The sequence below is a fragment of the Malus domestica genome, chromosome 14 (assembly GCF_042453785.1).
Source record: "Malus domestica chromosome 14, GDT2T_hap1".
NCBI lineage: Eukaryota > Viridiplantae > Streptophyta > Magnoliopsida > Rosales > Rosaceae > Malus > Malus domestica.
Window position 1 is genome coordinate 28,547,825 of NC_091674.1, and position 13,255 is coordinate 28,561,079.

Here is a 13,255-nt window from a genome sequence, read left to right on the forward strand (position 1 = left end):
TGATACTGGACGCACGAGCTTTCCTTTTAAAACGACATAATTTTGAACCTGGTCTTTAGTTCTCGTTTTCATTTACAAATGTTTTAAAAGAAAAAAAAAATAACAATAAACCTCCTTATATCCACACCCAACCCCGATTACTTACCCCCAAAAAAATCCAAATCACTGTCATATCATCTCCCAAATTGGACAGGAGCCACCATAACCCCCCCAAACCCGCCACCACATGCCGCCATTTTGCCACCGAGCCACTACTCTTTCCTCTCTCATATTTTCGTCCCTAAAATTTCAAGTAACTTTTAAATTATAATCCTAAATTTATGGTTTATGAAATTGAATATTGTGGTTTAAAAAAAATTAAACATTTTTACCAACTCATTGATTATAAATCCTGAATCCGCCGCAGCTCATATATATATATATATATGTGTGTGTGTGTGTGTGTGTGTGATTCTAATCCATAGATTGCAAAGCAGTAGGTTGATAAGCATATATTACAATAGATCCTAACACTTTATTTATGCACACTATCTAGGGTATACTGCAGTGATAGATCCTTCATCAACGAACGGAGATGACTTGCCGATAGATTGATCGGATTCTAGCGTTGTCTTTGACGTGTTCCCTCCTGATTTGCTTCGGAGGAAAAATGCTGGTTTTCTAGCGTTGTCTTTGACGTGTTCCCTACTGCTCTGCTTCGGAGGAAAAATGCTGGTTGTTTAGGTAATGGCAGACTAACAGAGTAGCTTAAGAATAACAAGGGCGAAATGCCAATTTAGTCCCTTAGTTTCTGAACTATCATCTCAATGAAAATTAGATTTCTGAATTACTTTTTGGTAAAATAAGTCCCTAAATTCATTACGAATTGCTAAATTGCATCCCTACTATTATATTCAAATCTATTTTATCCAATTTTTCATCAACTTAAGTCATTTGAGACACTTTGAAGTGTAATACTGTCTTTTTTTTGCCTATAAGTCCTTAACATTTCATATAGGTTACAAATCTAACGTATAATTTATCCTCAAAAGTTAACTCTATACACTATTTCTTTATGAACAATTACCAATCAACCCTTCAATATGTATCACATACAAGTAATGTAACTTAAATTGATGGAAAATTGAAAATAGTAGCTTCAAATATAATATTAGGGATGTAATTGACAGATTTTTATAATTCAAGGACTGATTTTTCTGAAGAAAAAAAAAATAGTTCAGTGACCTAATTTTCACTCAGATGATAATTCATAAACTAAATTTACAGAAAAGAACACAATCTTCGTTTTCTGCTCTATGTAAGTTTATACTTGGTAAATAATACATGGAAAAAAATAGAATGTACAATTTGAGGAAGATGCTGGAAAATTATCGTTACAATAGTAAGTATCAAAATGTTTAATTCGGTTATTACCGATTAAAGGACTCACTAAACCATATCAATCACGTTATGTGAAAAATCAAGATATTGGAGAAACTCAGGATACAGATTGCATTTGCATCTTTGATGTTTTCAATACTAACAATGGTCAATCATCGTTGGAAACCAAATTCAAGTTTCATGTTTTCTAACAAATAAATATAAACAGATGTCGAGTCCGAGCACTAGTAGAATTTTATGCGATTCACATCATATAAACAAACAGAAATTGCGCCTAAAACTTGTATGTGCAGAACGTTCATCCTTCTAAGGACGGATGATACCATATCGGTAGATTTTGTTATTGTCTAGAGACGATTGTATATATAAGCGGATATTACAATACGTAGCAGTAACAGCTTATCTATTCACCCTATCTAGGGTATACTTCAGTGTTAGATCCTTCATAAACGGATGGAGATGATTGAGCGGAGTCCAGTGTTGCCCCTGACATGTTTCCCATTGCTCTGCTTTGGAGGAAAAATGCCGGTTGTTGAGGTGATGGCAGAGTAAGAGAGTAGCTACTGAGCATGAGAACTACCGATTGCATTGTCGGCCTGTCAGCTGGATCTTCCTGAACACAAAGTAAGCCGATGTGGATGCATCTGATTACTTCAGTCCTCGAATAAGAATCTCTTAGACACGGATCCAACAATTCCAAAGGTGCCCCATCTCTCCATAACTTCCAAGCCGGCATAAAATTCAAAAGTTTAATTCACGATGCTAGGTCAATGCAAGAGAACAGAACACTACACTTTTCATTTTAAGCTTACATGGCTCATGAGGTCCTCAGCTACATCGGTCTGAAAGAATGTACTGTTCTTCTTGCCACTGATGATTTCTAGCACTAAAACACCGAAACTATATAGATCGGACTTGACAGAAAAACATCCGTGCCTTACGTACTCGGGAGACATATAACCACTACAAGAAGCCAACCATCAGTATAGAAATTATGATAAAGATGTAACGAGAGAACATTTCAGATTCAATTTGATAATTGCAAAACAAAAGTGGTCGTGAGAAAAGAATGAAATAGGTAACTTACAATGTTCCGGCAATTCTATTCGTGTTTGCTTGAGTTTGATCAACCCCAAATATCCTGGCCATGCCAAAATCAGATATTTTTTGATGCATCTCCCCATCTAACAATATATTGCTAGCTTTGAGATCACGATGTATAATTCTAAGTCGGGAATCTTCATGTAGGTACTGTAAGATTAATAAATGCGGAATAAGTAAATCACAATACCAAAAATTAACCACTAACCTTTGACGCTATTGCTGCAATGAACTAAGGATTCTTCTACTCTCAACACAGACCGAATGCACTGCTACAATCAATGGGGCTTGATATCTTTTTGTGCGTAATTCGTGTGAGAGCAGGGGACCCCTATTATATATCCTAAATGGTGATGTTTGATAAGGATACTTCCCATCATGTAATCCTTATCAAACTATCAAACCGATAACCCTTATCACCACAAAACCATACTATTCATATCAGTATAGATATATCTACTTATATCAGAATTACTTTAGCTATATATCAGTCCACATAAATTCCTTGATAGCTTACAAGTATAGTCAATCCTAATCTCTTATGATCTCAAACCCTTAAGCACGTGTCAAACAAGTGAGCAGCTCTAACAAAGCTTACATTCTCCCACTAGAGCCAACACTTGTTTATCACAGTACCACCTAATAAGAAATCATACTTGAATGGCCATGAGAATAAGATTAACAAAACCCTGATAACAAGTTTCTGTCATAAGTTAGTATTCATGAAGAACTAAAAGGAAGTCATGCTCCAATATATAAACATTATCCCCAAAATTACTGTCATGAAACCATCAAACACATGAAACTCCATCAAGACATGAAAAATAATACAAGATGCAAATATGAATGCTTCTTTAATGCACTTGCATTATGGTCCTCCCTCAAGACCAGTAAACTAGTCCACTTTATTGTCTCGTACTGAGACCCTTAAGTTGCTTTTTTTTGTTACAACAATTCAAACAAATTGTCATCCAAAATACACTTTCATAATGTATCTGTATCATAACTATAACACTGCAATTTATGGGAAACCTTTGCAACTAGCAGCGTATTACTTTATTAGTTAAGATGATCTTAACATAAATACTTTAATGCATATTCCAAAAATACCTGAATCAACCAATGTCCAAGAACAAATGTCTTAAACATGATCTAAACTCCCACTGTTCTGCAGTACCAAAAACTTCCAGCACTTCCATCTTCCTTGTATGTTTCTTGAATATTGCCTTTGCAATGGCCTTGTTCAACGGATATGCTATCATAGAACCTGTCCCCAAATAATTAATTTTAACCAAACCAATCATCACCTTTTCACGAGCAACAAAAAACTTAATCTCCGGGTTCCTTGTAGTATTGTATCTCTTATTGTTCTTTGTGAAGAAAATCATTGCACTATTATCACAGTAAAGCTGAATGAGTCTTGAGATTGAGTCAACAATACGAAGACCAATGATAAAATTCTTGAACCAAACTACCTAATTCACAATTTCACAGCAAGACAAGTACTCAACCTCGAAGAATGCAATGAGGTCTTGCTTGGCACTCCTTTAAGAAACAGCTCCATTAGCCATCATAAACGCATAGCTTGAAGTTGATTTCAAATCATCTGGGTAATCAGGGAAGTCTGCGTCATTTGTATCCTTCTAAGACCAAGTTTTCAGTCTTCTTATAAACCAGCATATGAGACTTAGTTTTCTACAGGTACCTTAGAACTCTTTTCCTAGCATTCCAATGTGCTTCTCCTGCATCAGAATGGAATCTCCCTAAAAACCTAATGGTAAAAGATAGGTTTGGCTTAGTACAAACCTGAGCATTCATTAAGCTCCTTACTAATGAGGCGTAATGACTATCCTTCATCATTTCCTTTTCCAAATTATTTCTAAGACATTGCTCCTTGCTTAGCTTAGCACTCTTCGATATAGGCATTTCAGTTGTGCCGCATGCTGACATGTTGAATCTATTTAAAACTTTCTCAATGTAACTTCTTTTTGACAACCCTAACAATCCCTTCTTTTTTCTTTTTTTTTTCTTCTTTCTCTTTTAATCTCGATGCCGATCACCTAAATCTTTCATCTCAAACATGAAAGACTTGGTATCATCTAAGAAAATCAAACTATTTGTTGCCAACAATATGTCATAAACATTGAGTACCAGAATAATGAAGTTGCGCCCACTGACTTCCAAGTAAATGTAGGCATCATAAGGGTTTTCCACAAGGCCATGATCCTTAACAACACGATGGAACTTTAAATACCACTGTCTCGACGCCTGTTTTAAACCATAGATTGGTTTTTTTTTTTTTTTTTTTTCAATCTAATTGCTCTCTCCCTTTCTCCTTCAAACTCTCTGGTTGTCGTGTGTGTATATATATATATATATACTTTCCTCCAAATCACCATTTAAGAAAGTCGTTTTTACATCCATTTGATGCAAAACAAGTCAAAATGTGCCACCATCGCCATGATTACTCTGAATGCATCTTTTGTTGGTACTGGACTAGAAGTTTCTTTATAATTGGTACCTTCTCTTTGAATGAATCCCTTGGCCATCAATCTGACCTTATGTCTCTTTATATTTCCCTTTGAGTCTTTCTTGGTCTTAAACACCCGTTTAAGACCTTTCGGTTTCATGCCTTCTCTTGGTTCTACTAGTTCCCATACTTTTTTTTTTCTTCCATTGATGACATTCAGACTTCATAGCTTCTAATTGTTTGCTTGCTTTTGGACTCGAGATGGCTTGTTTGAAAGTCCCAGGATCTTCGAACTCTGATAAATTAAAATCTGGCCTTGCCAAATACACAAAATCTGATGAGATTGTTGACTTTCTTACCCTATTTGATTTCCTCAAAAGCAGTGGAGCAGCATCTACTGCCAAAACTGGTGAGTTTAGTCGGTGGTTGCTTCCATTGTCAGTGCTTCCTCCACGTGTGCTTCCTGATTTCCTGCATGTTGTTCATCATTCAACAACACCCCAATTTCAGTGCCATACTCCAGTCGGTGGTTATTGCCACTTGGAGCTGCCACCTCCACGTAATCTCCATGATCATCATTTTGTTGCTCACCATGCAACAACACATTAGTTTGCTGCTCACCATGCAATAATTCATTAGTTTCAGTGCCATGCCCAAAATTACAATCATCATTACCTCCACTTAATTTCTTCCATTTGATTTGGAAGTTGAACCAAAGCTGCTGCAGTCAGTGAATGTTTAAATCATTCCCCATTTGACCATCTTCTTCAAATATAAAATTGTCAGTTCTTGTGCTTACATGATCGTCCATCTCTAACTCCATAAACAACTGGTAGATTGGTCCTATAATCATACTCCTTACCATGTCCATTAGGGTTCTAATTCTTCTCTAAGCCACTTCATTTTGCTCCGGTGTACCAGGGATGGTATATTGAGCTACAATTCCATGTTCTTGTAAAAATAAAGCAAAAGGCCTAGGGTATCTGCCACAGTTTGTGTGTATCTTCCATAGTATAAATCTTGAAAACTTCTAAGGCTTTTGATTTTTCAGAAATCAAATAAATGTAACAGTAGTCTTAAAATCATCTATGAAAATTATGAAATTTTTATTTTCTTCAATTATTTGTGTGGAAAAAGGACCACAAATATCTTTATTGATTATTTCTAAACGTTGTTTGCTCTTCCTTGAACCCTCTTTTCTTTTGTTTGTCATTTTTCTCTTGACACAATCAAAACTCAAAATCGTTGAAGCCTTTATTATTCAAAGAAAATAAAAAACTAGCAAAACCAACTTTGAAATGAAACTAATTTCATTCTAATATAAGGTACATAAACCATGTTATCAAGTTCTAAACAAAAACTAAAATCTAATTTTATCCTAGTAGTTTCTATTGCCATGACTTCAACTCTTTCATTGCCAAATGAGATTTTTGACTTCATCCTTATTTGGTGTTCTCTTTATTATGAAGTCCTGCAATGAATTGTTACATGAATAGAAGAGCCAAAGCCAAGCCACCAAGCATTGGTAGGCATATCAGTTAAATTTGATTCAAAACAAACAAACAAAAAAATTTGATTTTTTATTTTATTTATTTATTTATTTATTTTTATTTGCCTCCTGTTTCGCAAGCCATGCACTGTACTTGGGACAATTTCTCTTCATATGGCCTGCCTTTTGGCAAAATAACATTTGCAAACGGTAAAATTGTTAAGTTTGAAAGTCCTAGACCTGGGAGTATTTCTAGCATTTTCTTTCCTGGCACCCTTGACCTGTTGCTTTTGGTATGACCTTGAATATAGTTAAAATACTCATCCTTTTCAATTCTCTCCTTTTAATTCTCACTTCCTCCCCAACACAAAAAAAAATTAACTCATTCACATCCCATTTGGCTTTGGTTTGCAAAGCATTGTAAGAAACTTTCAAATGAGTATAGGATTCTGGGATTGAATTCATGTTTACATGCACCAAAAAGGTTTCAGAAATTGGTACCTCAAGATTTCTGAGTTTCCAAGCAATGTTGATGACTCTGAGAATATATTGGCGCACACTTCCTTCACCATCATACCTGATTAGTGAGTGAATTCATGAGGTTGCCAGTTTCAGTTTTCTCGGACTCTTTGTACTTTTCCTCAATAGATTTCATGAACTCTTTTGCATTCGTTGCCTCTGGGAATTCTCCACGAACAACATCAGGCATTGTTCGTTGATTATCATCAGCAAGATTCGATTCGATTTTTGCCACTTTTCATACTTTGATCTTTGGCTGGAAGTGCTTCCATTGACAGTTAGCGGGGTTCCTCAATTCTCAATGCTAAATCCATATCCATGACACCCAGAACGATTTCCAAGTCTTGTTTCCTTTTCTTATAGTTGACGCCAGTGATGATTCAACAGTGTTGAGGTTATGGAACTAGGGTTCATGGCCGCAACTTGAAAAGTATTACTCTTTAATCCCCTTTCTTTATATCATAGACTCAAAAACCTTTGGATTAATGAGTTATATGAAGATTTTTCTTTAATCATGGCACCTTCACAGCCAACATACGTTTTTCTGTAGTCATTGTTACAACCCTTTGTGGATTGCAAGAAGTAACTGTGTTCATACCTTGGATTGTAAAGTGCCATGCCACTTGAGATCAAAACATAGACTACTGAACATCTTTAGATGATCAGTAACGATGCTTCAATCCCAGTGCCAATACTAATTTCGTATTCTTAATGAGAATCATACATATTGCACAGATAGCTTTAGCTATCATATGCATACACATGTTCTCCCTGTATAATACGTAATTAGTCTTTAACCTGATTATTTAAAAAAACAAATCTTTATGCTTTCCTCTTAGGGTTAATTGGTATGTGAAAGCTCTGATACCAAATGTAAGATTAATAAATGCGGAATAAGTAAATCACAATACCAAATAATTAACCACTAACCTTTGACGCCATTGCTGCAATGAACTAAGGATTCTTCTACTCTCAACACAGACCGAATGCACTGCTACAATCAATGGGGCTTGATATCTTTTTGTGCGTAATTCGTGTGAGAGCAGGGGACCCCTATTATATATCCTAAATGGTGATGTTTGATAAGGATACTTCCCATCATGTAATCCTTATCAAACTATCAAACCGATAACCCTTATCACCACAAAACCATACTATTCATATCAGTATAGATATATCTACTTATATCAGAATTACTTTAGCTATATATCAGTCCACATACATTCCTTGATAGCTTACAAGTATAGTCAATCCTAATCTCTTATGATCTCAAACCCTTAAGCACGTGTCAAACAAGTGAGCAGCTCTAACAAAGCTTACAGGTACATGATTCCTCGAGCAATTCCTGAAATAATCTTGTATCGTCTTGACCAATCCAATTGCCCTTGTTTCTCAGGGTCTGCAAATCATCAAAATTAAGTTATCATCGACGAACTGCTATTGCAATAGGGAAAGACTATCAGATGTCTTAGTGTACAAACCAAATAGGAAATAGTCTAGGCTTTTGTTGAGCACAAATTCATAAATAAGAATCTTTTCTTGGCCTTCCAAGCAGAATCCCAATAGCCTAACCAGATTTCGGTGTTGAAGCTTGGCTACCAATACCATCTCATTCTTAAACTCTTCCGTGCCTTGGTCAGAGTTCTTTGATAGCCTATTCACAGCTACTTCTTGACCGTTTGAAAGTATACCCTGCTAGAAAACTTCAATCAAACAATGGAATGTCCACTCATGGCATTCATGGACAGATTCTGAGGCTCCAAAATTATTCAGATTTTGCATGCATATAAATTGGAACTTTGTAGACCTGAAGGAGCACTCATATCATATACAGATTAACATGCCTTGTAAACTTTACCGAAACCACCTTCGCCTAACTTGTGATCATCGGAGAAATTGCTCGTGGCTGCTTGGATGGCAGCAAAATCAAATAGCAAAGACCCGACAGTAGTAATGTCATTGTCACCTGCACAACCAACCAAACCATAGAAGCATAATGTTTATAGACGAGGAATAAATGAAAGGAGAATAAACGAGAATAAACAAGAGGAGAATCGCAGAAGAATATATTTGTTTACCGCTTGGTTCGTCTGCTGCTGTTTGATTGTACTTCTTTCTTGCTCTCCTGGTTATGCAGCAGTAACCAACAACAATGAGTAGCACAGATACAGATATTGGTACAGCAATGGCAACAACTGTAACAGTTGGGATTTTGCTTTTTCCTGTAAAAAAAACAAAAAATATTTTCCAATAAACTAATCTCATAATACCAGAAATGACTTGATTGGGGCTTCTAAAAAGTTATAAAATGTTTGTTCGCTTTACCTTTAGGCGGAGGAGGAGGAGCCCCTGGTGCAGGCTCAGGGGCTGTGGCGTTCTCGGCGTAGAAGGGGTAGATTGCATACCTAACGTTACAACTCGGATGCAGAAGTCGTACCGCTAGCTTTCCACTACAACAAATCCTCCATTCCGCTATGGCAACCCTAAAGCACTGGTCGCAAGCAGTCGCGGACAGTGATAAACCTAGTTCACATAAAACTCCAAACCCTAAAGAAAGGTCCACGACAGCAAGGTCCACGACAGCACCACCAATTCAACCTCAACCTTCCAGCTGCAATCCACTTGCTGCACAACCTGACAGAAGACTGCACAACCTGACAGAAGGAATACTTAGCTGCACAACCTGACAGAAGGAATACTTCACATGGTTTCTGCCACCTGTATTATTTATTGCATGCGTGTATTAAACTTGTACTTCACATGGTTTCTGCCACCTGTATTATTTATTGCATGCGTGTATTAAACTTGTATATAAACCATGCTGTCAGTACATCAAGGGTTAAGGACAGTATTATTGTTTATTGCATGCTTGTAAACTTGTATATAAACCATGCTGCCATTGCAGCAGGTATTGAAGTAAGAGAGCTTGATTATTCATCAGCAAAGACGATATTCATCATGGTATCACAGAGCTAACAGTCTAACGACCAAAAGCTTTAATTTTTTTTCTCTTCTCTCTCTCATGGCGTCCAGTTTAAATCCCTCAACTCCCGTTGCTATTCCCTCTCTTCCAAATGCTTCCAACTTTCTGACTATAAAGTTGGATCGTACCAATTATCCCCTACGGCATGCCCAGATGTTGCCCTTGCTTCGAAGCAGGAATCTCGTGTCCTTTGTTGATGGAACCAACCAATGTCCTCCTGCCTTCTTGCAGGATGATGATGGCCAACTCACTGATAAAGTCAATCCTGACTTTGATGCATGGATTCAACACGATGCTATGGTCCTCTCTTGGATCAACAGTTCGGTTCATCCCACCGTTCTTGCCTCTCTTATTAATAAGACAAGTTCTCATTCTGCATGGACTTGTTTACGAGACAGGTATGCTTCTCAATCTACTGGCCGCCTCCTCCAATTGCGTAGTGAGCTTATGAATACCCATCGTGGTGATTCCTCTATTGCTGAGTTTCTTGATCGTATTAATGGTCTTGCTGACACTCTCTCCCTCTCTAGTTCTCCTGTGACTGACTCTGATCTTGTTGCCATTATTTTAAATAATGTTGGGCCTGCTTATGAGAGTACTGTTGCTTCTGCACAAGCAAGGGATGAGGCCATCACTTACAGTGCCTTGGAGGCTCTTCTTCTTGGTGCAGAGAGACGTCAAAAGCTTCATACTGTGTTTGAAAATGGGCACACTGCCCTTGCTGCTGGACGGGGTAGTTCAGGACCTTCTCGTGGTCGCGGTGCTTTTCGAGGAGGCCGTGGTCACTTCAATGGCGGCCGTGGCCAGTTTCCTCCTCGTCCACAAGGCCAAGAACACCATGTTCTTCCACCCCGACAAACCCATTATGGCATTCTTGGTGCTCCTCCTTCTCCAACCCAATCTGGTGGCCGTATCCAATGCCAAATATGTCGTCGTCACGACCATTCTGCCATCGATTGTTTCAATCGCCTCAATATGGCCTATGAATGACGTGTTCCTGCTCCACGTCTCCAAGCTTATGCTGCTGCTGCACCGTCTCCGGCGTCTGCTTCTCCCTCTGGCATTCAAAACTGGCTTTTTGACTCTGGAGCCAATGCACATATCACTCATGATTTGAATTAGGTTTCGAATCCTCGTCCTTACAATGGCACTGACAATGTTAATGGTGTGGTGGATGGACCAGGTTTGCACATTTCTCAAGTTGGCACTTCTATTATTCACACACCCAATCACTCCTTTACCCTTCACTACCCTAATGCTTCTACTAATGTTATTTCCATCAATCAATTTACCAAAGACAATCATTGTTCACTGACCTTATATCCCAATTCCTACCGTGTTCAGGACCTTCAAACGGGGAAGATGCTTTTGCAAGGCCGGAGTAAAAATGGTTTTTATCCATTTTCAAGTTCTTCTGTGGTCAACAATGGAGTCTCTGCATTTGTCGGTGTTAGAGTGTCGGATGCTACTTGGCATTCTAGGTTGGGTCATCCTGCAATTTATGTTTTACGTAATCTAATTTCCAAAAATATATTACCATTAACTGGTAATGCAACCTACGACTTTTGTTCATCATGTCCCCTCGGCAAAAGTCATAAGTTGCCATTTAATTTATCCTCTTCCCAGTCATCATTTCCTTTGGAATTAATACATTCAGATGTATGGATTTCTCCTTCTTATTCCATTAATGGTTACAAGTATTATGTTGTTTTTGTGGATGATTTTTCTCGATATGCATGGCTCTATCCTTTAAAGTTAAAATCTGATGTTTATCAAACCTTTGTTAATTTTAAAAAGCTTACAGAAAATATGTTCAACACCAAAATTAAATTTTTTCAATTTGATGGTGGAGGAGAGTTTGTCAATTCTTCTTTTAAACACTTTTTCACTCAACATGGCATTCATCATAGACTCAGTTGTCCTCATCATCCCGAGCAAAACGGTCTCGTGGAACGCAAACATCGTCATCTTGTTGAAATTGGCTTAACTTTACTTGCTCATGCGTCTCTTCCTCACACTTTTTGGGATGACGCTTTTCAAACTGCAAATTATCTCATTAATCGTCTTCCCACCAAAATATTGAATGGCATCTCTCCTTTCCAAAAACTGTTTTCAAAATCACCACAGTATGATTTTCTCAAGGTATTTGGCTGTGCTTGTTTTCCCTATTTACGTCCATACACTGATACTAAACTTAAGTTTCGATCTAAACAATGCATTTTCTTAGGATACTCATTAAATTATCAAGGTTATAAATGTTATGATCCTACCACTGGCAAGTCTTTTCTGTCTCGTCATGTTGTTTTCAATGAAAAGAGTTTTCCATATAAAGAACTTGTTCCTCCGACCTTGTCAAACCTTAGTCAGTTGGACCATGTCCTGGATATTGATACCTTCCATTACACCCAACCACATCCGAACCCACGGACCCCTCCTTCCCTTCAAAACCTCATTGTCGCCACCTCTCTCCCTCACCCCCTACCACTACCTACCACGGCTTCCCATACTACCCTTCCCTTATCTATTCCAGCCTCCCATTATCACTCACCAATTCCGACTACTCACGTGAATATTGAACCTGCCAACATCATTTTTCCTACTGCTCCATCCACTCATCCCATGATCACACGTGGTCAACAAGGAATTCGAAAACCCAATCCAAGATATGCTTGCATCACTAACATTACTAATACTTTGGTTGAGCCCACATGTTTCTCACAGGCCAATAAGTCTACCCAATGGTGCCAAGCAATGGCAGAAGAATTCAACGCTTTACAGCGTACTGGCACTTGGACTTTGGTACCCTACAAGTCTTCTATGAATGTATTACCTAATAAATGGGTGTATCGCATAAAAAAGAAATCTGATGGTTCCATCGAGCGTTTTAAAGCGAGACTAGTTGCCAATGGCTTTCATCAGCAAGAGGGAATTGATTTTTGGGAAACCTTCAGTCCGGTAGTCACACATGCCACAATTCGGCTCATTCTCTCTATTGCTCTTCATTTTCAGTGGCCTATCCGCCAGCTTGATGTTCAAAATGCATTCCTTCATGGCACGTTGAATGAGGAAGTTTATATGCGCCAACCTGCCGGTTTCATTGATCCACAGTTTCCCTCTCATGTGTGTCGACTTAGACGATCCCTATATGGTTTAAAACAAGCACCCCGTGCTTGGTTTCAATGTTTTTCCCAGAAACTCGAAGACTTGGGCTTCATTGCTTCCCAAGCTGACTCGTCTCTCTTCACCTATTTTGACGGCTCAACAATCATTTATCTTCTTATCTATGTGGATGACATATTAATCACGGGGAACA

At 38.0% G+C, this 13,255-nt stretch overlaps 1 protein-coding gene across 1 annotated transcript; it reads right to left on the reverse strand.

The window, feature by feature from the left end:
- Positions 1-1,538: 1,538 nt before the first annotated feature.
- LOC103412578 (cysteine-rich receptor-like protein kinase 10) lies at positions 1,539-9,551 on the reverse strand. The gene is made up of 8 exons (XM_008351121.4): positions 9,285-9,551; positions 9,038-9,181; positions 8,804-8,925; positions 8,441-8,651; positions 8,282-8,358; positions 2,468-2,628; positions 2,193-2,343; positions 1,539-2,101 (listed from the first exon to the last, which is right to left on the reverse strand). Exons 4-8 carry the CDS (start codon positions 8,565-8,567, stop codon positions 1,793-1,795), a joined length of 825 nt encoding a protein of 274 aa, XP_008349343.2. The 5' UTR covers positions 8,568-8,651; positions 8,804-8,925; positions 9,038-9,181; positions 9,285-9,551; the 3' UTR covers positions 1,539-1,792.
- Positions 9,552-13,255: the final 3,704 nt, after the last annotated feature.